Source organism: Lissotriton vulgaris, chromosome 5 (genome assembly GCF_964263255.1).
Source record: "Lissotriton vulgaris chromosome 5, aLisVul1.2, whole genome shotgun sequence".
NCBI lineage: Eukaryota > Metazoa > Chordata > Amphibia > Caudata > Salamandridae > Lissotriton > Lissotriton vulgaris.
This window is the reverse complement of record NC_141693.1, coordinates 1,993,190,921-1,993,217,319: the sequence shown is the minus strand read 5'-3', so window position 1 is coordinate 1,993,217,319 and position 26,399 is coordinate 1,993,190,921. Positions and strand designations below refer to the sequence as shown.

Genomic DNA, 26,399 nt, shown 5'->3' with positions numbered 1-26,399 from the left:
CCTTTTGTAGAATCAGCCTTCACTACATTCAGATGCTGTACACTCAATGAATCGCTTTACTCCCTTACCCCATCAAGGGTGGGGAGGATAGAGTGCAGGTGGTAGCAAACAGATTCTTTAAAGTACTCTGCTGCATGTCCGCCTTCCGTTTAGCCTGAATAGCAACACAGGGATATAGTCAGTGAAAGTAGGAACCAACAACTTAGTGGTCCTCCATAGATCACTGAGTGAAACCGAGAGTTTGGAATGTTGTTTTCTTGTGTATGCCGACTGAAGTAACAATGAATAATACAAATGTAACCACTGGATAATACATCAGGCACCACTAACAGAAATGCCTTTTCATTGGCATGCACAATAGAGTTGCTGTATGATTCTGAATTCCTTGGTTCTCTAGAAACAAGACCTAATGCTCAGACACAGGATGTGCGCAGTGCCCCTTTGACTGCCCTTTAGGGACAAGTATCAAATGGCAATTGAAGTGACTTCAAGCACACACTTACATTTAAATAAAGAGGCATGGCAAGCACATCTTTGTGCACGTGTTAACATGGTTGCTGAAATTAAAGGCCATAACAAGGCAACATCGCTCTATAAGCAGTTAATCAGGAATAACACTTTCAATGTTAAGTATTTGAGCAAACAGCTGTACACTGGCTCTAATGGACGGGAACATCAGGGAAGGGAGCATCATATTGCGACCCAACACAGGTGCAGTCGAACTATGTAAGTCGCTTAACTTCCACCAAAAACCTGGGAGTACATGGTCAGTCCTGCAACAAGTACCTTCAGTGAATCAATTGCTGGAAACTCAGGACCCCTTCTAAGCAATTTCTACAATTTGAATCTCAGAACAATACAGAGAATCTCAGAAACAAAAACACAAAGAAACACAAATTATGAAATAGTTTATTTATTTCACGAACAAATACATGCAGACAACAAAATTTTATTTGGAAGGCTGGAAGTATTTCATTTGAGGTTCCCAGTTGCCGATACTATATTCTTGTTGCTCCCGGAAATCAAGATTAGGATAACTTAATTTTTAGCATTAAAATTTTAAGTTCTTCACATTTACAGAGTACTTTCAATTATTCTTTTTAATGTGGGTATATTTTAGTAATGTGTTCATAGTTTTCCCAACAGAGAAACTCCCTGAGTAGCCGTTGCAGAACCCTGAAGGTCAGTGGACCACAGAATAAGAATTACTGCTAGGGTACATGTTTTACTGGCAGGATGCTGGGCTTGGTGCCTTCTTTTCATGGGCAAACAGCCACATATCACTTTTGCTTTGAACTTTCTTCAGCTACAAGAGACGTGGCACAGCAAACATCTTAGCAACTTTAAGACTTCAGGAGCTATGGTGCGAAGTTAAGCAACTTTGGGTCTGGGCTACTGACTGGACTCTTGTGGACTCTTAAAAGATGTGGAGTAAATATTCAAGGGAGGGACAAGGAGCTGTTTCGATAGGTCCAGCACTCCTAAGGACAACTTGGCAAAAAAGAAGGGTGCAGTTCCTGGAGGGGAGAAGGAAAACGGAGGAGAGAATGATTACTCGTGGGTGGATGCGAAATGACCAGAAGGACCTGTTGAGGGCAGGGAGAGGAGATAAGGAGGGACCAGGCAGTCAGATCCGAATACCCGCAGGAGGGTGTCGTGCTTCATCATAGGGTGCGCATAGTCGAGCCAGCGTTGCAATGCTAGACTGGCCCCTCAGTGGGGGCTCTTTGGTTTTACATTGCATTGCCCGTTTTTTAAAGCCTACTAGAATAGAGGGTGGTATTAGTGGAATGCGCACCGCACATTACTGCTTATTAAAGGTTTCTTTTAAATGAATGCTCATATGTACCATAAACCACAGATGAACGATGTTATACCTTTAAGTGCCACTACGGGGTCTGACTTTACCAATGGGCAGTGTTGTGCCGGGTCCCTAAACTTTGTTGTTGTACTTGCCGAAACAGGCATGTTCTTATGGCTGTTTCACCATTTCTCCCTACACAGCTTGGATCTTTCTTCCTGCAACGCAGCAGGTGCAAGAGCATGGTTTTAGATTGGATACCTACAATTATTTTTTAGTTTCAATCCGTAATAGGGTAGGAATAATTAGGTATGAAACATGTTGACTGCCGCTCACATTTCATATAGCTATCCAAGTAAATTATTACGACCGAAAACCCTTATGTTTTTATTGTGTCAAGGGGACCGCAACATTAAACCATTCTTTGGTTTCTTAGATTCTTAACCACTTGTGCAGCACCCTACACCTTTATACTCTCTCACTTGCACCCACAATAAGGCCAGATCAAAAGATCTCTGCTAAAGAGCCCCCATTGAGAGGCCTGACGATCATTGCAGCGCCAGCTCGACAAGGAGCACCCGATGATGAAGCATGTCATCCTCCTGGCTGTAAGAGTATTCAGATCTGACCACCTGGATCCCCACCCCCAACCCCAGGTCTTTCTGGTCATTTCTTCAGATCCACCCATAGGAGCTCATGCTCTCATCTGTTTCCCTTCTCCACTCAAGGAGCTGCACCCATCTTTTTTGCCAGATTTACTGGGAGTGTCTTATAGAAACCATTTATACACTATCAGATGTCTGATCCATGCAGCTACCATCAAAAAATGCTATATGAGAAAGTGAATCCTATTAGAGGACATCAAGTGTAGGAGGCTGGCTGAAGCACCTTGCACTAATCCAGCCAACCCTTATGGTGATTTTAGTGGTCTTAGAAAACTATAGAAAGTTCTCTAAGTGGTAGCTGTGGAGAGCAGCCTTCAGGCTTAGCCCAGAAGGAGTGTTAAGCAGCTTGTTTTACCAGAATTAATCATAAAGTGTAGGTTAAACGAAAAAGAACCACATGGTGTAGTTATAAAAATAAGTATATTTATTATACACACTCACTAGCACATTGGTATATCTCCTACCCGGAGATCCCAACACAATATTTCGAATGTAAACAGGTAAGTAGGTACAAATACACAGTGGTATCCAGAGGTGAGACCGAACCATACATTAAAGAAGTGGAAAGAACTGCGACCAAAGTTGGGACTTGACCCAGGAGACTTAGAAGAGTTGGGGACCCAAGGAACCACCCGAGGTAAGTACCCAGGAACCCCACGGAGGCTGTGGCAGAGTGGAACCACAGCCACGTATTCAATGCAAGTCAATGGGAAAGTCGAGGTTGCCGTTTTCAAGGAAAAGTTTTCTGAAGAAACCCAGTGGAAGACAGATGACTGGAAAGTCACCCCACCAATGGATACCCCAAGAACCAGGATACCTACACCATGGACTCCAGGTGCATAGGTGTAAAGTGACATTAGAAACCACCGTAGACCACCAAAGAGGACTTCAGGAAAGATGCCGCTGGTGAGGAAGGTGGAAGAGTCTGGTGGAATTCAAGGATGGATTCTTGAAGAATAGTACCTTCCAGAAGAGGGGACAGTTTATGCCACTCTGGGGTGACCAGGAGGCACAGAAGACCAATGACTGTGGTATGTCAGGAGCAGCAGACCAGTCAGCTTTGTTGTGGTGCCTGCAGATGCAGGGGAGTGATTCCTTCACTCCAAGGGAAATTGCTTCGGCTGTCTTTGATGCCCACAGGCCTGGAGATGAACCTGGATGAAGCACAGTCACAGACGATGAAGACTTGCAGAACAGCAAGACCAGGAAAAGCAGGAGTCTCCCTTGGTGCAGTTTTGGTTCCAGGCAAATTCCAGCGAAGTCCAAGGTGACCAGACAATCTAAGTTGAAGTGGTTTCGGGTTCGACTCTTGTCCCACAACGAATATGAAGAGCCACCCACAGGTACGCCCTTATGCACCCTAGGGAAAGGGTTGGAACGATTCAAGGGTTCCTCTCAGAGGAGGGGCTGAACTGAGGATACTCCCATGTCTTTTGTTCAGTTTCGAGCCAGAGCGGATTCCAAGGGCTCACTGAACTGGAAGGAGGGCACCAAATGTGGCCTTCAAAGCAGTCTGGTGGCGCTGGCAAGCGCCCCCACCCGGCCCAATACACTAAGTCCTGTCTGGGAGGTAGTCACACCTCCCTGTGGCAGGAACCTTATTGTTCTACCATTCCCTTCTCGAGCTCAGCACAGCATCAGGAGGAAGGCAGAACTGTGTCTGGGCTTGATTTTAGCACTAGCTTGCAGGCAGACACTGGAAGGCTGTTACCCGGAGCACGGGGACTTACTGGAGGAGCCCCCTGGTGCACAGAATCATACCTCCAACACCGGTAACTGTGTTGGGGTATGAATCCAACATGTTTGATACCAAACATGTAGGTAGTAGTAGTAACAATATGAGAGAGAAGGAAAAAGGGACACCCTCAGTCCCCCAGACAATCTTAGTTAAACAACAAGAGAGTGTCAAAAATAACACAGAAAATTAGCACAGGTTCAGAGATGCAGATCTTCCTATAAGATTCGCATTGGAAGTCTTGCAGGGATTTATTAGAAGCCCTCATTCACCACCCTGGGTGGTGACATGCTTCATCATCGGGCCCACCAGGAGAAGCCGAATGCCTCCCTGGTGTGCTACAACGCCAGATTACTGCGGAGCAGGTTTTGTTTGTGATAGTGATGTGAAAATAAGTGAGGTTGAAATTGTCAAAAGCTGTACCAGAAAGAACATTTTTTTATTCAACGGTCAGCCTGACGAGGTTAAAATATGTGTAGGGAAATGTGCCAATTAATCTTTTGGTTATATTTCCACTCAAGGTGGGGTCGACATGTTTCAGCCCTTATGTGTATAGTTACTGGGCTTTCTTCAGGACCATGTTTTTTGTGTACCTCGGCGGTGTGGGCGCGCTAAGGTCCACCCTACCAGAGGACGTGAAAGTTAAAATTGAATGTGTAAAAATCTGCAAAAAAATAAACAAACCATCAAGTTGTGGGGATTACCTCTGCTCTAGAGGAACCTGTATAGTCTGGAATAAACAAAGACATACAAACACGAAAGACAAACATATAGTTAGAGGGATCTCAACAGTGTTGTTGTCTGGAAGAATTACTCTCTGAATGTGCTTTGGCTAGTCAAGAAGACGTGACCGTTTGTGCCATATATGCTATGTTTAAGATCATAAAAATGATGCTTTCAGCGTGCAGAATGGCAAGAAAAATTGTCCGATAAAATATCAGACTGTGGTTGTAACAATAGTGAATTGCGATCAATTGGCCAGACGGTTAAGGCCCGTGGGAGTGTGTATACCATATTGGTATAGATTACCAGGTAGCTAAGGCTTACATAATAACAAGGTATTCTCACTTGTACAGAAAAGGATCCAAGCCCCATAGGTCTCGGGAGGAGGGTGGGGCGACAATGGCACAGCCTACAAAAGGACAGAGATATGGTGAAATTATGGATAGACAGGTAAAGAGAACCAGCTCTGTAATGGTAAATGGAGGCTGTTCTTACGCCTGCAACGCCCTGCACCCGCTCGGTACCTAGCGTCTCCTGCTACCGGACCTCGTGGATGGTCTCCGGAAAGCAGCGAAGCGCTAAAGAAAGCAACCGGCCAGTGCGTGGGCGCGGTCGGGATGACAGCAACCAATCCCGTGTGAGAGCCAAATTGAGGCTTGGGTTGTCTGCCAATCGCGCTTGCGTGTACCAGAACGAGGCCTGGAACGCAAGCGCGCTGAAGAGGCGACTGAAAGTCTCGGCAGTACGAGGCTTGTTTACAAATTGTATTTGGATGGTAAAGGATTGACGAGAAATGTATGATAAGCATTTCTATTGAAGTAATTTACTTCTTGAAAGAATTGGAGATCTTTATAAAAAATTATTATGTAGAAAAATTATTATTAGCAGAGTTGGGAACAACGTGACTTTGAAAAACAATAAGTAAAGATTAAAAATTAGCGGGTACTCGTTAGTTTCAGGTAAGCCAGAGTGGTATATTGGCAAATGTTATTGCCCAAAGAGGCAGGTGGAGAGTAGAACTGTTCACCAGCTGATTACGAAGTGCTCATGAGTTCAAAGAGGAGACACGAACGTCTTAATACGGAGGACCATGGGATCTGGTCATTAAGACCTGTTAAGTGGGTTCCTAATCTATAGACCCAACGTTGTTCCTTTTCAAAGAGGACGCTGGCAGTATTCTTGTTGGTAGTGACTTTTTCGATGATGGTCCAATGTAGGTCGTTAGGTGTGTGATTTTGCTGTAAGAAATGCTCACTCATTTTAGTAGCTGTTTTGCGACATCTAATGTTGCTACGATGTTCGCAGATACGTGTTTTAACCTTACGGGTGGTCATGCCCACGTATCTTTTTAGGCAAGGGAATGTGATAAGGTAAATCACGTTATTTGAATTGCAATAGCTATGTGTACTTTGTTCCCATATCTTTCCAGGTTCCAATGAGAGTTGTTTAGAGGGTGTAGTCAAGTGACCAACACTGCAGTTTGCACATGGGGTGTACCAAAGTTTCATCAAGTAACAATAATAACACTTACATGAAGCCTACTGTGGAGCCTGCTTTAATATATGCATTAGAAAAATCGCTTAAGGTATGTTTAAAACAAACATTGACAAAGCCAATAGGTCCCCCTATACAAGAGCTATTGGCTTTGCCAATGTTTTAATTGTAGCATCTCGAGATTGCATTAGCCCAGACTTCATTAAAGCACTGAAAGCAATGTTGTACATCATAGTGTATGCTGTTAGCGGGGTAAAGGAGTGTGGCGTGGAGTGTCGTAGAGTGGAAGGGCATAGACGTAAGTAGTGTTGAGTGGAGTAAAGTGCCAGAGTTGAGTTGAGTGTCGTGGAGTGCGGTAGAGCAGAGCAGTGTAGATTGTCAGCGTGGAGTCAAGCAGCATGAAGCCCTCAGAGGAATCTGCGATCGCTTTACCTTAATCTTGCAGTTCCCAAAATCATGCGGACACGATGCGGAGGAAGATCCTTTGTCTATAATGTGGCGAAACTGTGGAACACGCTTCCATTGCACCTCCGTGCTGACGCACAGCCTACCATTCCGGAAGCTTTTAAAAACAGGGTTATTCTAACAAATAGCTGCTTAAAAATATCGGTTTCTCTACTCAGTTGTTTAGCGCTGGGATGCCCGAGGATAGCCATGCGCTCTATAAATGTTTATTAATAATAATAATAATAAAGTGGCATAGAAGGAGTTGCATAAAAGTTGTAGAGTAGAGTAGTGGCATCGAGTGGAGTAGAGTGTCAGTGGAGCAGAGTTTAAAGGAGTAGAGTATTGATGTGTGTCTCTGTGTGTGTGTCTCTGTGTGGGTGGCTGTGTGTGGGTGGCTGTGTGTGAATGACTATGTGGGTGGCTCTGTATGTGTGTGTGGGTGGCTTTGTGTGTGTGGCTCTGTGTGTGGGTGCAAATGCAATAGGTCTCGCATTTGCGAGAGATTAAGCTATTGGCATTGTAAACACATGCGCTGAGAAGTTTCAATTCGGTTTTATTTAATTTAGTATTGTTGTCATGAACGACGGTGATTAATGTAAGCATCAGCGCCCCTTTCAAAGAGGCATACTATTTCAGTTTGGTTTCTCCAACTACACGCAATACAGTGCGTTGTAAGCATACTATTTCACTTTCATCACCCTAACATGGCCGACGGTACCCGTAGCCACTTTCTATGTCTATGTGACCAGCCAGCTTCAAGCATCACGACCCTATTAAGAGTACTCGCGATAACGGTTCATATTAGCCAGTAAAGCGGCAGACTACCGGCGAGAGAACTTGTGCAAACTATAAGCGTGTTTGAGTACACCTTCGGGTAAGCTCCTTTCATCTATCTAACTCGGGAAATCCTTTAAACACGCGTTTGAAATAGGACTGCGTGCACAGTTCGGCTGCTTATACAGGTTTTGTTTTGTGTTTTTTATAGACAGACGGCTACGTCTTTCAAGCCAAGCAGGTAACCACAAGTACCATCATAGAATTGAGGTAATAGAAATTTTTAGGTAGCCAAAGTGTCCCCCAACTCGCACCCTATCCATGCACCCATGTTCCTTGTATGTCGTGTAACTTCTGTTCTGTTCATGTTAGAGAGACGCAAATACATTTGCATCCATCCTTAACATGTTAGCTATCCAACCATACCAAGAAAGCCTGTTAAATATGTTCCTAAACATACGTTGCCACCGTCTTTATGTGGTGCACTTCTGAAATTCGCACACGTTTTCTCCATGTTACCTGACCCAGTCAAGCTAAGCCCTTAACGAGGCCTCTCTGCCTCATCTCTCCTGTCTCCGAAAGCTGCACGCATCCCTGACCCCTGCCTTACTTCCTGCCAGCGCGGCGGTGCCCGGCTCGGCCTGGACTGCCTGCCAAGTTCATGTTTTGCCTACAGGTATCTGCTCAGCCTCCTCGAAAACACATTCCAGTCTAGTGAAATAGGTAAACATCTTCCCGGCTGCAGAGCAAAGGGCCCGGCCTTTTCTGTCCTCCTTGCAAGTGATTTAATGACTCCGTTACCATGGTAGGACCATGGCTCCGCACGTTGCACCCAGACACGTATGCACGCACTAGCTTTCAGTATGGGATGGCCCCTGCCCGAGAGACCTTTTACTTCAGACACTACATCCTCCAAACATAAGATACCAGATATGCTATAGGTACAGGTTGCCCTGACACTCCAGACACCAGTCTACTCCACTAGTGCTAAAGTCACAAGCCCCCATTTTCACGTCATGCTAGTTGCGCGCGCATATAGGCGAAGGGTTTCTGCTGATCCTGCAACTTCTCACTTTACATCCACCCACATGTGACGATTCTTGTGACGTTTTCTCTGACATGTACAGTGTACGCCCATGTGTACGCCTCTTTTTCACGCCTCCTCTTACGCACATGTGTTCTTATCTTGTCTTTTTTCACCTGTTACGCCTACTGTATTGGATTCAATTATGTTACTTTACTATATATAATGTGTAATGTTAATAAAACGTTGACTGTCCCTTCCCGAACCTTAGTGGTGACGGAACATGATATCCATCCTCGAGGATCATCATTGATCATTGTCCATTAAAGCCCGTATGACTCAGATACCACGGACTCTGCCTCTCTTTTGAATGAGCTGTCTTGTAATGATAATTATGCGGAAAAATGTATAGGTAAATTTATTTACACACAGAATACCCATGCACTGCTGCGTAAATTGGAATATCTACGTTAAGCGGTCGTTTACACTCCCTGTCTCTTTCAGAAAAAACATTCGGATAAACGTGCATTCATTACGGACTGCTTCCTGTGAGAACGCTTCAGACACGTTGTCATTTTGTACGCGGCTACGGTAAACACACTGGTAAATTCGTAAAACAGCGTAGTGAGTAATTGAGATAAACGGGCTAGAAATCCTGAACGAATATTCTTTATATTGTTTTTAAACAGATATTGTTGAACAAGTTTGCTCGTACACAGCAAGGCTCTCTGGAAAAAAACCTGTTTAAACTGCGAGTGTTTATTGTTTTATTGTTACTACTTTGATGTGTTGAAACAGTGAAATGTTACGTCACAGTGTTTTGTCCAACAATGCACGGCAGCAATTGTGCTTGTAATGATGTATCTTTACATTGTTTTTGAAGTGATTGATGGTAAACATTGGCACAAAACATGGAAAAGTTCTTCAATGTTGTTACAGCGTAATGATGCAACATAGCAATTTTGTCATCAGGCATATGTATTTGGAGGTAGATATTGAGAAGGTTACAATGACGCAACAGCAATTGACACTCACTGTGGTCTTTTTAAGACAGAGCATGAAGTGTAAAAGTCAAAGCACGTGCTTAGGGAATAAAAATGCATAGCTTTAGTAAATGGCTGGAGATAAAAGTAGGACGGTGGACTCAAAACTGAAAAGTGGCATTTATGAATTAACCAAAACAAAAAATACCTATTTGGTTAAAATGGATTTTTGCTTGTGATCTTTTACAGAGGCCCCTGAGGAAGGGACGAGGTCCCGAAATGCATCGGGCCGACATTTTCAACGATTGTCGAAATTTGAATGTTTGGTTGTATGATTGTTAATACAACAAATGTATCTTTTTGGATTTAATGCAATTGAATAATGTAAGGCTTAACATTCGCAGTACATAATCATTGAAATTCCATGAGCAATTGAATAAATGATTACAAATAAATGTGAAAACCAAGTGATACTAGTCATTAATGTGTAAAGAGAGAGTTATTGAAAGAATTTGAATAGGTGGAAATAATTAATCAGTCCGCTGTGCGCTTGGTTAGGTTGTGATATTTTTATCACGTACCATTTACTTAAATGACAATGCTATTTATTTATATGTTTTAAAAACAAAAACATAAATAAAAATAATGTCATGAGCAATGCCAATAGCTCTAACTTTAACAATGCCGAGATCATTGCATTGTAAATGCTTGTTCCATTTGTGGGAACCCTCGTTCAATGAATGCACTAAAGAATGGCATGGTCCACCTTCCTTGTAAATTAGGGCCAATGCTATGCTCTCCTTGTATTTTCTTAGTGAAAGAACAAAGCTAATTTCCTGTAACAATAGTTTTCAAACTATTCTAGACACACACACACACACACACACAGACACATACAGACACACACACAGAGACACAGACACACACACACACACACACACAGAGACACACACAGACACACACACAGACACACACATGCCTAGAAGGCAGCATAATGTGTGTGTGTGTGTGTATATATATTTCTGTAATATTTATGTAGTCCACCACTAGAAGGCACCACACCCACCACACCACACCAAGCTGCCTTCTAGTGGTAGACTACATAAATACTTTTAGTGTTTAAAGTGTAACATGCACTCCTCCCCTTCACCAGGGAGGCCGGAGTTTAACTCCTGAACCTATCAAACTTTCACAATGCAAACTTACTGTCAGAGAGAAGTAGTTGTTTATTTTGCAACATAAACCTACTCTAGATTCACAAGCTGTGCACTGGGTAGTAAGCAAACATGTTGCAGCAGGATCTGACCTACAGGAGATATTTTCTAGTCTCAATATCAACAAAAGTGTCTAAAGCGTATCTGCTGATGACCACATAGCTGCCGATCAGATGCCATTAAGAGATACGCTTTCGAAGTAAACCAACGATCCCTTTTTCTTGCTGAGCATGCTTCAGGTCTAATTCAATAACGCCTTTCCTACCAATAACGAATATATTATTTGTCTGCACAATCCATGTTGCAACAGTTCACTTTGTAACGGATTTACTCCTCATATTATGTATGTATGTAGTTATTCACATAGCATAATCTAGAAGGAGGACAGAGGAGTGTGGTACAGGCAAAGTCAAAGATGCACTTAACGCGAGATTGGAGGGGTAGCTTGTTTCAGAAAGTGTCCTGTACCAGCATCATGATGTAGTGTTCTTTAAACAGACGGATCTCAAGCTCTTTTCTGAACTGGAGAAGGGTAGGCACAATCCTGATGAACACCCGGATGCTGTTCCAGATCCTGACAGAGGAGCAGGCCTGCTGCATTGTTTGTTCTGTTTTGCAATTCTTTGTCTCCAGTCTCACCAAGTCATGGCTGCAGCTGTGCCAAGAATCACAGGGCTCATCAGTCAGATAAGCATGGGTGCTGTTGGAGATCGCTTTATAGATGACGTAGCTGGTTGTTAAGATGTTGTTGGCTGGCAAGGGGAGCCAGTGGAGTTCTTGCAAGGAGGGGATGATGTCATATCCCTTCAGGCTCATGATGAGGTATGTTGGTTTGAACTAATAGTTGTGAACAGCAGACACTATTTTGATGGAGTTAAGCTTCAGGAAGGTCCTAGAGGTCTGGATGAGGTGCAGTCAGGCTGGAGCTCTGGAGCAGAGAAGTGAACGCTGTGAGCTGCTGGCCCATTGGTGGATTTTAATGTTGCCATTTATGAGAACAGATCTGAGGTTATCCATGTTAAAGCTGCGAAGTAATCATCCCATATATTAGGGAGAATGTTGCATCTGTCTGTACTATGTAGTTTCCTCCATGTAACACATTACAGCTTGACTAACTTCTTGAGCGCTCAGAGCCCTTTTTGCTTTTAGTACAAACATTGCAACTACATACTTCGACTCGCATGAAAACTAAACTCAAAATCAATTTTGACATGCATATTAGTTTTATTCCCATTGCACGCTTCCCTTGCCCAACTTTAAATAAGGCTGTAGAATACCAATTGCTTGTAATTTACAGATCCTCTATAATGACGTTAGCACCATCAAAAAGGTTGTCTTTAGTGTAAGATGGTTTAATGTAGCTTTATGTGTAGGTTCAAAAGGAGATAACATTTGTCTATCTAGAGCCAAATTTAGAATTCCTATTAAATTAGGAAGTCTGAGAAGGAAAAAGTTATTTTGCTTCCTGCCAGCACTGGTCAACTAAATGGAAAACCTATTTTCAATCTTGGGTCCCTTAAGGTTCACTTACATTTCGAATAATTTAGCTTTATCTAAAGCATAATTAGGTTGGCATTCTAGCAAAATCGCTCTGTATTGTTCAGTTTCATTTCTATTTTTAACACCAGAGATTACGATGGCACCACTCGACAAGTCTTCCATTCTGCACGGTCTTTGCACTTCTTAAAAATAAAAACACAGGAACAAGCATTTTTTAGACACATTTAAATGCCCTAAATCTAGGACTTCAGGAAGCTGCCAGAGTCAAGTTCTTGGGTTCTGAATGCTGCAGTGTGATCATGCTGCCTCAGCACTGCTTGTGAATCTTCAACACGTCTCGGAATACAAAAGGCATTGCTCAATTCACGCCAGTGTTGCACACAGCTTATTTTTCAGGGTCTGGAGTTCAGAGACATATGTCGAAAGAGGGGTTGGGCATTCAGACTGTACTAGTCATAGTAGGCATAGGCAGTTTAGGTCCATGGGGCCAGATTACATGACAGAGGAGTCACCCATCATTCTTGCAATACCACCTGTTCATGCAGCACATGCATACCCACATATCCTGGCATCTCCCATTTGCGTGTTCACACGGGGCTGCCTTTGCCCGGCTAGCAGCCTGTGCCATTCATGAGCTCTGCATCGGCCATTGATCATGCTAGTTAAGAATAGCCTTTGATGGCTGTTGGATTACTTTCTAAAAGCCGGGCCGAAGACGGCTGAAATGCCAGAAACCGGTCCCCGGGAAGCTTGTTTCCTTCCCAGTATAAGAATTGGCTTGGTAGTTTGGTCTGCCCTGTTCCCATGATGCACTGGGCCAGGGACAGACTAATTTGCATATAGCCAGGTTCTGAGCTGGGATGGTGCAGTGAGCTAAAAAACGGTGATGGATCAAGCCCTGATCTTTGGACTGGGTAAGAGTGGTCTGCTTAATTCGAACACTCTGTTCATCACCACCCCCTTTTCTGAATTGGATTTCTTTCTAAAGCCTTTAAACTAATTACTTCTTTCTCAGATCTTCACTCAAAACGGCACATCGCTATTCACAGTGCATTTAAAGTTAGAGAATTACCAGGTATGAGGGGGGCTTTGCTGGACGGACGAGAAGTCCCATTCACTGGTGAAGTGGGAGGGGTGGCCAGACCGCAAAGGGTGGACGGGCTCCAAAGAGAATCCTGCAAGGAAGTAAAACAGGAATCATAAAGAACAAGTATCTTGCGTGTAAATTAAAGTATTAACAGTAAGCGCGCTGCTACAGCAAACTATCTCCAACAGAAGCACAAATAAAAACCAATGCTATTATACTGGCTCTTCAGGTGAACCCAGGTTTTTGTGACCATTATCACTTTGAACCCTATGGAATCATGATGTAGCCAAAACTGAAGTGGTCCTAAAACACCACAAGGCCATGTTCCAAATTTGGCCTCCACTGGACACATCGAATGATTCGATTTAGAGACAAAAAAGACCCAGACACCAAGTCTAGTTGATCCTGTTCCAATCTGAATCACAAACAGAAAGGTGAGACAGGTCAAACCACATCTTCGCCAGTACCCTGGAGCCTTCCTGAGTGGAGCCTTGACCGTTCCCATTAGGCAACAAGCATTGGCATAGCCAATAGGTCTCGACTTTGGGACCTTATATGTGTTTAGCCGTGCAACACTTGTTGTTGTTGCACCAAGGATAATGTGCTGGACAACTAAACACTTATAAGGTCCCAAAGGCAAGACCTATTGGCTATGCGAATTCTTGTTTGCATTGACATGGTCATTTGACTACATACATTCTGAGCAACAAGTAGATCCCAGTTTCAATCTCGTAGTTCTCCTTGGCCAAAGTTTGAGATCCTGACAATATATATTTCCCTATGCTTCCATGACCTTATCACCACAATTGGCTGCGCCCACAGACTGGGTGAACCAAATATTAAGCAACAAATGGACATTTACAGAGTTTTACATAGTATTTGTGACGCTTCAGTTACGTACCCTGCGATGTTGAGGCTTTGTCATAACCAAGCATGCACTTAATCTTTCTCGGATTGTGAAAGAATTGGGTGGATTGGTGACAAAGAACACAAATGGTAAAAAGCACACAGAAAATGATCTCGGTCGTAAAAGCCAGGACCGTTTAGGTGGTCAACTACAATGCAACTATTGGCTACCAAATGACGAGAATACTTGCAGAAACCAGGCCATAGCCAGTCATAACCAATAGGTCTTGCCTTTGAGACTTTATAAGTGTGTAGCCATGCAACACTTGATGTTGCACCAAGGATATTGTGCTGGATAACTAAACACTTATAAGGTCCCAGGCGAGACCTATTGGCTATGCCAATGCTGGTTTGTCTGGGCACAGGCGATACAATTTCAGAATTTCCAGCATAGGCACACAAATTGTGTGAGCAGATAGTAATCAATACATTGAAAAAAGAGATCTGGTTTCACATTGGAATCTAAAGCCAATTCAGGAACATAACAAATGTGGAAATTGTATCGCCTGTGCACAGAGTATAGAAAGCTCCACATTTGTAAAAGGCTATATCCAATGGAAACACAGCGAGTTTTTCAACTGCAGGACGAAAAATGTTGTAAACGCATTTATGTGTCCACTTGAAAACATGTATATTGGAAAAACGAAATGTGAATGAGCGAAGGGGCATATCATGGTTCAAAATCCAAAATAAGGCAAGTACTCGTACAGAAAAGAATGAGTTGTTTTATGTCAGGGCACGTAATTTTGTAATATCCTAAATACGACATTGCTGGAAAAGTAATTGCAGTTGTTGTATGTTTAAAAATTCAATAAATAGATTAAAAAAAAAAACTGCGAATAGTACATAAAAAATCCCACATTAAAACCAAAACAGTCTCAGCCCCCCTAGTGAGCCATTTCCTCAATAAAGGGCATAGAGAACAAGGAACCCAGTCTGAAAAGGACGGGGCTTAGCGAGAAAGAAGGTCACTAGGACCTCTTCTCCAATGGCTGGCCACCATTTAGGAAGCCAGCCAATGGAGAAGAGGGGCAGGGCTTAACCTCGCTAGTAGAAAATACCCTACCTCATTAGATCTCGCCAGCTCGACTGCGTATGCGCGCAGTCTTGCCCAGGCACAGACCTAAAAAGACTTCAAGTGGACTATTCTACATGCCCTTCAGCCCAACCCTAGAGGAGGCGACGTTGAGGCAAGACTGATGCAAAAGGAAGCATACTTTATTTAAAAAATCAACACTGTGAACCAAGGACTTACCTAATTTCAGAGGCCAACAGACTTTAATGGCAGATAATGACAAATATTGCATGCCCTGCAGCCATAATTTACAGACTTCACGGAATCAGTATCACTATACAATATAGGCTTCCACACTACAAGTACCATAGTGCACAGCGATGCTGCGCTCAAGATGGACAAATTATGTCTCACTATATTTACCAGAAAGATTCAAGCAGCATTCACCGGCACATTTACAATGGAATGGCAGCGGAGTGAAAAGTGGTAAAACGCAAGAGAAATCAGAATAAGTGCGAGCCCGCTAGACATCAAACTTCATTGTATCCATGGCCTCGTAGAATTAGCCGATTTGGCCTGTTAACCACTACCAGTGTTTTTACCAAGCAGCTCCGCACACAAGTGTAACATAGTTTCCATTCTTTACAACGCATCAGAACAACCCAGCACGGGGCGTATTTCCCCGGCCAAGGTTCTTGGAACAGGATTTAACAGTTTAAAACTGCACCAGCTTGAAACAATGCGATATGAGTTTCTAGTGAAAGTGAAACGGATTAAAGTGATCGCGCGACCTGCTGCAGTTTAGGGGGTAGGGGAGTGGAGGTCAGCAGACTGACGCGATCTGGGGTGGGGGAGGGAATTGAAGCACATAGAGAGGCAAACTAATCTATCGAAAGACAGATGGCAGCTGCGCACGCCAAGGCGGAGTCACGCGTGGATGATGAGGTGCTAATAACACACGTTAATCAAATGTCCAGGACTTAATGCCTAGAACTACAAGAGACACTGGTGATTGTTGTTAAAGGATAGGTACCAGCAGCTTTTCACTAATTGGAAACACACAAGCAAAAGACATGAACTCGGCACCTAGAAGGCAATAACTGAGCACTTTACTGGCTGGTGCACGAATAGCAACATAGTGCCTAGAGGCTAGAGCACTAGAAACAGTGTGCCTGCATTTTGCGGCCCCAATCGCAAAGGGTTACCCTTGTGCAAACAGCAGCGAACATCAAAAACCTGGTAAGGCGGCCCGAGGACAGCAGCTTGTAACCGTGGCGCTTTGGAACTGGGACTATCTGACCAAGTGCTTCGCAGATGACAAAGTGTGCTTGTCGTTCGGCCTCTGGGCGCTGGCCTCCCTGCTGTGGATCACCTCGCATGCACTGTAAATATATCCTTTTAAAATGCCGTGCACGGGGCCGCACAAGCGCCCTCGTCTTCTCGCGTGTGGTTTGGAAAGCAATCATGACACGTCCGCTGTGCCATGCAATGGTGTGTTGTGGAACAGCCAGAGGGGACTTAACGTATAGATGTACGTAAATATAAACTAGCATTGGCCGCGCGCGAAAGTGAAAGCGGCGGGGGAGAGGCAGAGCGTTGAGAGGAAACACAGATGGCGCCTAATCGGCGCTGAAAGCTGGTGGTTGTCTGTGTGCACGTGAACGCAAGCGATAGGCCAGCCAAAGCAGCTTGTGGTAGCACTTTTTAAAGCCCCTGCTAAATGTCTCTCCGAACAGCACATGCGCTGGCTCAGCGAGACCTAAAAAGGGGCAGTGTAGCCCTACAGTAATGTCCAAGTTCCCGGGGTCTCGGCAGGCTGAATTAGTGATAACAGAGGCAAAGCTGTGGGTAGAGTCGATAGCATATGCAGAGGCAGGTGACTCAAACAGGCTGGCAACAGGTGTGTACCGAGCATTCCGCATGGGGAATGCAAAGACATCCAAGAGTAACATTCCCACAAGAATGTCAAAGGTACAAGACTTGCAGCAGAGTGAATTGCTGAAAGGAAAAGCTGGTGAAGGAAGGTGGGAAGAGTCAATTTGCATCATCTTAGGTGTAGGAAGAGATATATATATACATATATATATATATGTGTGTACAGGGAAACCCCAATGGATTTACAGAGAACCAAAGGATAACCCAAATGCTCTCCTTTGGGTAGTATGGGCGAGCAGTTAGGCGTATCAAAGGGTACTGCTAAATACTGCTAAATGTGTAGATTTTAAGAACCCTAGGGCTGAGGTTCTTCCTGCTTTCGAAGGCGTCTGTGGCCAGATAGCCTCCGATTTCACTGTGATAACAAAACCCAGTCTCAACATGGGCGAAAGCTGATTTGATACCAACTGTACACAGGCCCATCGAAATTTGTTTCAAGCCCTAAAAAGTCTCCTCGAGACAGGGATGAGATAGCCATCTTAAGGAAGGAGTACAAGTCCGTAGTTCATGCACGAACAGAACAGTTGAAGATTCTGGGCTATTGTTAATACACTCTTTTTCTGGTACGGAGATCAGCACTATGGAAAGTAACATCACAGAGGCACAGTGGCCTACCCACTTTGAGGCTATTTATGGCTCTAGTGGAATCCCTGGTCCCATCTCTAGCTTGGAAAAAGACAGAGCCTCGCCTCTGTTGGTTTTTAACACCTTGGTTGCTTGAGATATCCCTCTGCAACATTCTGTTTAGGGAATTCATATCAGATAGGAAGCCTTCCCTGGTCTTCGTTACCGAAACCTGGGCTAAGGACTCCTCCGGTCCAGATCTCATTGAAGCAATCCCGGAAGGATATTGCTTGGCTCGTCAAGATAGACTGGGCCAGGTGGGAGGAGGGCTAGCAATCCTTTATAGGGATCATTTCCACCGTCACACTGTTGCTGTTACTGATCCTAAGGACAGCTCCCAAGCTCTCTCCTTTTCGATAAAAAGTGGCCATAGAGCCCTCCTAAATGGAATCCTGGTATACCGCCCTCCTGGCCCACAAACTGATTTTGGGCAACGGCTGCTTTACACCCTAGAACCCTTTTTTGGTCGAAAAGAGTTTACGATTCTAGGAGATTTTAATTTCCATTTAGAAAGACATGACAGCAAGGATACCATCTCTCTGCTGGATGTCATGTCAGCTTGTGGTTTTGACCAGCGGGTTAAAGGGGCTACCCATCGAGCTGGGCATACGCTCGATGGATTCTTCTCCAATGATGAGAGGCTGTCGATTAAGGACCCTATTCCTCTGTCATGGTCTGATCATCTGGCCGTTCCATTTCAGCTAAGCTGTCCGCGCATTTATGCGCCCATAAATATACCCAGCAAACTCCGTAGGAACTATAAGGATATCTCAAACAGTTCCTTTTCTCCGTGGGCCATCCAACTTGTGCTCACCTCAGGAAGAAAGTGTTTCCACAGCTGGTATGCAGTTTGAAAGAACCATGACTGAGGCACTAGATGAATTAGCCCAGTTTCAACCCGGCCGTCGTGCCAGGAAAAGGCCCTCAGCCCCTTGGTTTTCAGAACACCTCAGACTCCTGAGACAGGAGGTAAGGAGATAGGAGCGCCGTTGGCACTCGGGATGGGACCAAAAAGATAAGGAAACTCACAAGATCTTGCTGAGGAAATACAAGGCTGAAATCATAAAAGCCAAACAAGAGCACTTCACGACCTTGACAACTTCATTGTCCTCCCCTAGAGAGCTCTTCAGGGTTGTAGATTCACTTATAACCCTTCAAACCCCAGATCCTGTAGTAGCATCCCAAGAGCTTTGTAACAACATCGCTTCTTTCTTCCAGGCAAAAATATCAGATATCTACTCTGCCTTGGAGTTGCAAAAATCCCTCATGAGTGGGCCCCCTGTTTTAGGGGCTATGGATCTTGCCCCGGCTGAAAAATCTTCCTTGGGAACTCTTGATTCCTTTCCCCCTCTCTCTGTAGAGAATTTGGACAGCCTCCTTAATAAAACCAAATCAGGCTCTCCTTTGGATGTGTGCCCCCCCCTTAGGATCCTAAAACAGTGCAGGGAAACTCTCTTGCCTCCTCTGGTGGATATTATGAACAGAGCCATGAGAGATGGCCTTTTCCCCACCCAATGGAAAAGTGCGGTGGTAAAACCTCTTTTAAAAAAGGCCTCCCTGGATCCGTCGGTCTTAAAAAAACTTCCGGCCCATTTCTCTACTCCCAGCTCCAGCAAAGATGCTAGAGGCGCATCTTAATGCGCATCTTGCCGCTTTTGTAGAGAGCTCGGATTGTCTTGATCCCTCTCAACATGGCTTCAGGAGGGAACACAGCACTGAGTCTGCCATCACCATAGTGTTGGATAATATCCGCACTCGCTTGGATGAGGGCCAGACTACCCTCCTGATCCTTCTAGATCTGACGGCGGCCTTTGATACCCTTTCTCCCTCAGTTTTAACATCTCGGCTGAGGGAGATTGGGGTGCGAGGTGCAGCTCTAGATCTTCTCACCTCTTTCCTCAACCACCGAGTGCAAAGAGTGAAGTTGGGGGAGTACCTATCTCCATCCCTTCCTGTGCAATGTGGGGTCCCCCAGGGGTCGGCCCTCAGTCCGACCCTATTTAACATCTATGTGACCCCACTTGCCAGGCTCATTAGATCTTATGGGATGGAGATAGTTTCCTATGCGGTTGACACCCAGATCCTTGTCTCTCTCTCCCAGCCTAGCGTCCCGACTGCCTCCAATTTTAGATCTTGCATGGAGGCAGTCGGTCAATGGATGATCCTTAATTCGCTTAAATTAAACGGAGAGAAGACGGAGGTGATGGTGTTTGGAGGGAAAGATGACGTATGGTCATCCTGCTGGTGGCCAGACTCATTAGGAGACTGTCCCACCCCTACCTCCTCCGCAAAAAAATCTCGGGGTTATGATTGACCCTGCCCTTGACATGGGTAAGCAGGTCAGCAGAACCATCTCCACCTGCTGGAGTATTATTCATGTCTTGAGGAGGATCAGGCATTACTTATCCCTACAGGCAAGGAAACAGCTTGCTGTTGCCCTCCTTGGCTCGAGGATGGACTACTGTAATGCGCTGTATGCGGGAATGAATAAGAGCCTACTGCAGCGCTTGCAGGTAGTCCAGAATGCCGCTGCCAGGTTTGTCCTGGATCTTCCTAAACGCACCTCAGCCACAGCGGCCAGAAAGCTGTTACATTGACTTCCTGTCGAGGCCCGCATTCACTTTAAGACCTGTTGCATGACATACAGGGCTTTGGCTAGGAACAGTTCTACTGGTATAGGATCTATCCTGTCCCGCTATACTCCCTCTAGGGATCTGTGATCCTCTGGCAGACTCCTGCTAACTGTCCCTCGGTTTAGGAGGGCGAAATGGGGTGGCAGGGCTTTCTCCACTTTGGTGCCCAAGTGGTGGAATGCACTACCGCTGGAAATAAGATCCCTACCCACTCTTCAGAAGTGCTTTAAAAACACACCTCTTTGTGCAAGCGTATCTGTAGTGATGTAGAGACTAATCTTTTGATCTGTTTTGTTAGGCGCCTTGATGCCTTCGGGTTATTGTTTGCGCAATATACATTTTATTCAATCAATCAATCTGCTGTGCTGGGCCATAATGTTAATGGGTGTGGTCATGACTAGCTCAGCTCGTCATGAGCTCCCTAGAGGTATACCTCATGACGAGCAGAGCTCGTCATGGGCATTGAAGGGGTTAAGGAGGAGGCTGTTGAAAGGGCAATTACAGAGACATCGAGTAATCCAGCACCTGGCCCAGATTGTGTTCCTGCAGACTTGTATAAATGCGATCCCAAATTTTGGGCTAGGATACCAACGTCTTTAACCCCTTCGCCGTGGGGCTAATTCCCCCGCGGAGCGGGGGAGGGGGTCCGCGCACGGCACCGCGGTGCTGATGACTAGCCCAGGCTCGTCATGCAGCACGGTGCTCGTGTGCTGGTGATGAGACTGGGCTCGTCATGAGCCCGCCCACGCAATGGAACACTCAGCGGGGAATTATCCCCGCGTGTGAGCGTTCCACGGCTCATGACGAGCCCAGGCTCGTCACCAGCACACGAGCACCGTGCTGCATGACGAGCCTGGGCTCGTCATCAGCACAGAAGGGGTTAATGCCTCTGGTTCTCAGGCGTTTCCTGTATTGTGGTCCTTGTCGACTATTGTACCAGTTTTTAAAAAGGGCCGGAGAGGGGATCCACGGTGCTATAGACCAATATCATTGATTGATTGATTCCGCAGTTCAAATCTTAGGTAAAGTGATCCTGGTTAAAATAAAGGACTGGGCGAACATCAATGAGGTCTTATCAGAATAACAAAATGGTTTTCGACAGGGCAGAAGCACTATGGACCAGTGCCTTAACTTCTACTTATTAATAAGTAAATACACCATAGCAAAAAAGGGTTCTTTACACATGGCTTTTATGGATCTTAGTTCAACATTTGATCTGGTGAACAGATCGAAGCTATGGACTATTTCACTTGATAGGGGTCTTGATCCTCCTCTGGTTCATTTTTTGGCAGATTTGCATTGAAATCTCTCAGCGTCAGTCAGGGTAACCCAGGATGGTAAATGCACCAGGCACTTTAAAATCAGGCAGAGGTGTCCGCCAGGGATGTATATTGGCGCCACTACTTTTTACTTTATATATTAATGCCCTAGACAAAACTTTAGACCAGGCCAGTTTGGACATTCCGCGTGTAGGAGAAAGGACTATTCCAGTCATCCTATACGCGGACGATGCTGTCCTATTAGCCCGTACTGCCCTGGGTCTTCAGAGGCTTTTGGATGCGTTTGGGGCCTATATGAAGACTCTGGACTGGACAGTGAACGTTGCACAATCACATGTCAGGTCAATGGGCCAAAGAAACAGAAAAACATAAGTTCTTTTGTCACGGAATAGAGGTGTCCAGGGTGACCTCTTTTACAAACTTGGGGGTCCTATTTGACGATAGATGCCTCTGGGTCCCTCAAGAAAAGGCTAAAAAACATGCAGTTGTAAGATCAATGTCAGGCTTATTATGGTTCGCGCAGCGTTTGGGAGCAAGGTCCCTGGAAGCCATGCTTAGCATGTATAGACCCAAATGTTAGGCTTTTGCAATGTACGGGTCAGCCATTTGGGGATATAAACAGCTGGCCGGCGTTCAGATAGCAGAACACAGATTTTGTACTTCTTCTTCTGTCTGTACCTCAATCAACCCCCACTTTTGTTATCCATCAGGAAGTGGGGTTGGGTTATGTGTCTGACCTGTTGAGAATAGCTTCATTGATATGTTGGCTTAAAACCTGGCTCAACTCAATTATGAGGGATTGTGTCACCTTGGATAAAGCCAGCAGTATTCCATGGCTATCCTATGTTAAGTCTAAGCTTTTGAATCTGGGCGCCCTGAACTTATTAATGCTCCTGAAAGGATAATAAAAAAAAAAGAGGATGTGAAATGGGTTAAGTTACAATTCACAAACATTCTGATAACAGAACATGAAGAGCTGGAGTTAAAGAAACCCACTGACAGGGCTCATTATTTGACAAAATCCTCACCATTAATGGAGCCATATTTGAGAAACTTAACTAAGCCTTTTCACCGCTGGCTCCTGACCAGGTTCCGCCTTAATCTAATCCATTTCTCGTTTGGTAATTTGACAAGCTGGTGCAAGCCAGAGGATTTAGGCACATGTCGGTGTGATAATTTCTCTCACAGGATACGCTGCATTTCATGATGTTTTGCTAATATTTTAGTAATATTCGTAGGAGGTTCCTGGTCCCCCTTTTGAGGGATAGGGGATTCCTACGGGTTAGTCCTGCATTTCTTTACTTCCAGATGCTGAATAACACTTGGGACATTTTTAATGTTGCCAATTATTTAATTGCTGCGGTCCGCCTTAGGAAAAAGAGACTCCCCATGCTACCTGTTGAATGAAATTCCAAATTTGTACATTTTTATGCAATTTTATCAAATTTGTTGATTAATTCTGATTAATCATATGTGCTGCGGACGCATGTTATGCTTAATTTCATCATTGCTCATATGTATTGTCTGATAACATGCATTGGTTTTTATGGATCTCTTTGTATTGTACTTTTATGATTTTAATTACTCGAATAAAGTGGTTATGTCTGTCTGGGTAGTGCTAAGCATTTGTTGACACAAACAAAGGCAATAAATTGTATTGTAATTGCATTTATATGGCGCTTACTACCCCTGACGAGGCGTCAAAGCGCTTATTCGGCGAGTAGCACGCTACTCAGGGACCCATAGATGATTAGTGTTGAATTAGTATAGTGAAACATGCAAGTACATTTTAAGTGGTGGATAGGTTAGTCAGTTATTTGGATTTATAATGATAGCAGAAGGATAGAGGAGGACAAAGGTTTGTATTTATATAGCACTTGTTGACGCACGCTATTCAGGAAGCCTATAAAGGATTAGTGGTGAATTAATATGGTGAAATATGAAGTAATTTCAGTGGTGGATATTAGTCAGTTACTTGGAGTGAGAAGAATAACAGAGGGATAAAAGGGGAAGAAAGATTTGCATTCATATAGCACTTGTTACCCCTGATGGGTGTTGAAGCGCTTTTCTGGAGAGTAGCACGCCACTCCGGAACCCATAAACGGCTGGCAGTCTCCCGGGGTTCTTGGAAGCTGGTCAGCTGCAGAACGAGTAGATGGGTTGTGATTGTAGAGACAAGGTGCGGCAGGCAGGGTTTAGTGTCAGAAGTCCACAGTAACCTTCAGTTCTTGCGGCTTTGTGTCCTTCCCTTCTTGATCTGTGGAATCTTAGTTCCTGGTGTCAGGGGTACCACCTAAATACTCAATTTAGAGGTGTTACAGGGAGTGATAGGTAGTAGCCAATGGGCTACTTACCTTTAGGGCGTCTACACGCTCTATATGACCACTTCCTGTGGGAAGTGGGTATAACCCTGACCCAGGAAGCCTAATTCCACCATACACAAGATGGTGGATTCCTATTTTCGTGTTCACTTCAGGCTATATCCCCTAGAGGTGTGTCTAGCCTGGAGGTGTAACACCTCGTGACCACTTACATTTTCCCAACTGTCCTGGTGCCAAATGGCCCCAGCAGGGGTGGCATTTCCCCTGTCTGGGAAAGCCTTGGGTCGCATATCAAAAATGACAGAGGCCTTTGAAGCATCCCATCTTGATATGCTGATCACAGCCATCTTGCTTGGAGGAATTGACAACACTGCCGGCCAGTGCAGGCATGGTTTCTGCCCTCAGACGGCTCAGGCTCTCACCTGCAGGGTGGTCAGAAACCGGTTTGTGGTGGTAGGCTGGTCTACACCAGTCAGCCAGAGACCTAATAGTCGGTCGGCTTTCAGGGGCACATCTAAGATGCGCTCTGGGTGCACATATTATTAAATCCATCACTGGAATCAGTGTGGGCTTATTAATAGGAGATGTTTGATACCAAACATTTATAGTTGGTGAAGCCATCATGTTGCAGCACATGTACTCAAAATGGCTTCCCTGTTCACTAGCACTATCCAAGAATGGACTTGGACATCACAGGGGCACATCTGCTCACACTGATATGTCCATACATTTATGAAATTGGACCCGAATGCCTCAACACACGTCTTTCCTTCTACACCCCCTCCCGTCAGCTACAATCCTCCAACCAAGCCCTTGCTACCGTACCTCGCATCAATAAAAACACCATGGGAGGTAGATCCTTTTCCTACCTCACAGCTAAAACCTGGAACTCACCTTCGTCTCACTCAGAACCATCTAGCATTCAGAAAGCAACTTAAAACTTGGATATTCGACAAATAATTCCCCACCCTTCTTCAGGCGCCTTGAGACCCTCCGGGTATGTAGCGCGCTATATAAATCTTCTGACTTGACTTGACTTGGGGACCCTCTTTAGCCACCTTGCCTTAGGTACCAGGGGTACCATTTAATTGGGAATTACAGGGGGTGCTAAAGGTATTGCCAATCGGGGTAACAACTGTACAGTTTCGAGGAAGAGATCTGGCACTCGGGACCTGGATAGCAGGAACCCAGGGCACTTTGTCAAAATTTCATCGAATACCATGCAAAAAGTGGGGGTGACAGGGGCACTTTTCTACATTAGGACAACAGGAATCAACAGTTTGCCGGAGCAAAACAACCACCTCTAGTTCTTCCTCCTCCTACAGAATGTCCAGTGAGCTTTACTACACCAAATTTGGAGAATCCGTTAGGAGTACTGTTGACATTTTAGGGCTTTCCCCCAAGGCTAAAAGCACAAGACATCAAATTGATTTGTTTAGGAGAACGGTCTGCATCTAAAACACCCTCAGCAATGACCAATGTTGTAAATGAAAATCTTCTGTTGTCAATAAGGATGCATCCTCATTAACTAGAAGGGGGGTTACCATGAGTTTTGTTCACAGAGAAAGTCTTTTTTGAACGGTTATGCATGGTGATGGCTCAAATGTGTGTGAATATAGCTAAACAACAAGTTACTTACCTTTGGCAATTCTCTTCTTGGTCGATACTTTAACTCCAGATTCTTCACCTTTAGCAGATTTTCATATATCAGCCCGGATGTGGAGAATTCTTTAGCAATGCTCCTTTGTGCTGGAAAATTGCACTTTTTGGCTCCACAAAGAGTCTGTACTGCCCTGGAAGTAACAGAGCGGAATTGTATATAACCACCACTCCTGCATGCGGAGCTCACTTTTTTGCATCTTTCTCTTTCTGCGACCTAAGACGCAGATGGTAGACAAATTGTGGGAGACTGTGTGCCGAGCTCTAATTGGGGACCTTTTTAGACTATCAAAGAGGCCACTACACAGTACGGGGAGTTAGGAGGGCTGTCAGGAATCAGATAACTTGGTACAAAAGGGGGTGGTGATGGACGGATCATCTGAACCAATCAAACCCTCACACCCAGTCAACAGATCTGGGTTTAATGCATCACCGTTCTTTAGCCCACTCTGCCACCCCAGTTCAGACATGGCTATGTGCAAATCAGTCTGACCCTGTGCCTCATGGGAACAGTCCAGCCCGAACTGCCAAGCCAGGTCTTCCCTGGACCGGAAACAAACTTCCGAGGACCGGTTTCTG

General features: G+C 44.8%; 1 protein-coding gene across 2 annotated transcripts in view; it reads right to left on the bottom strand.

Moving 5' to 3' along the window:
- TSC1 (TSC complex subunit 1) overlaps nucleotides 1–26,399 on the bottom strand; it is a 302,457-nt gene that overhangs the window by 110,907 nt on the left and 165,151 nt on the right. For both annotated transcript variants that reach the window (XM_086924753.1, XM_086924752.1), the window contains exon 10: nucleotides 13,433–13,535. In XM_086924753.1, coding sequence (XP_086780879.1) covers nucleotides 13,433–13,535 — 103 coding nt within the window. The remainder of the gene's footprint in view (nucleotides 1–13,432; nucleotides 13,536–26,399) is intronic.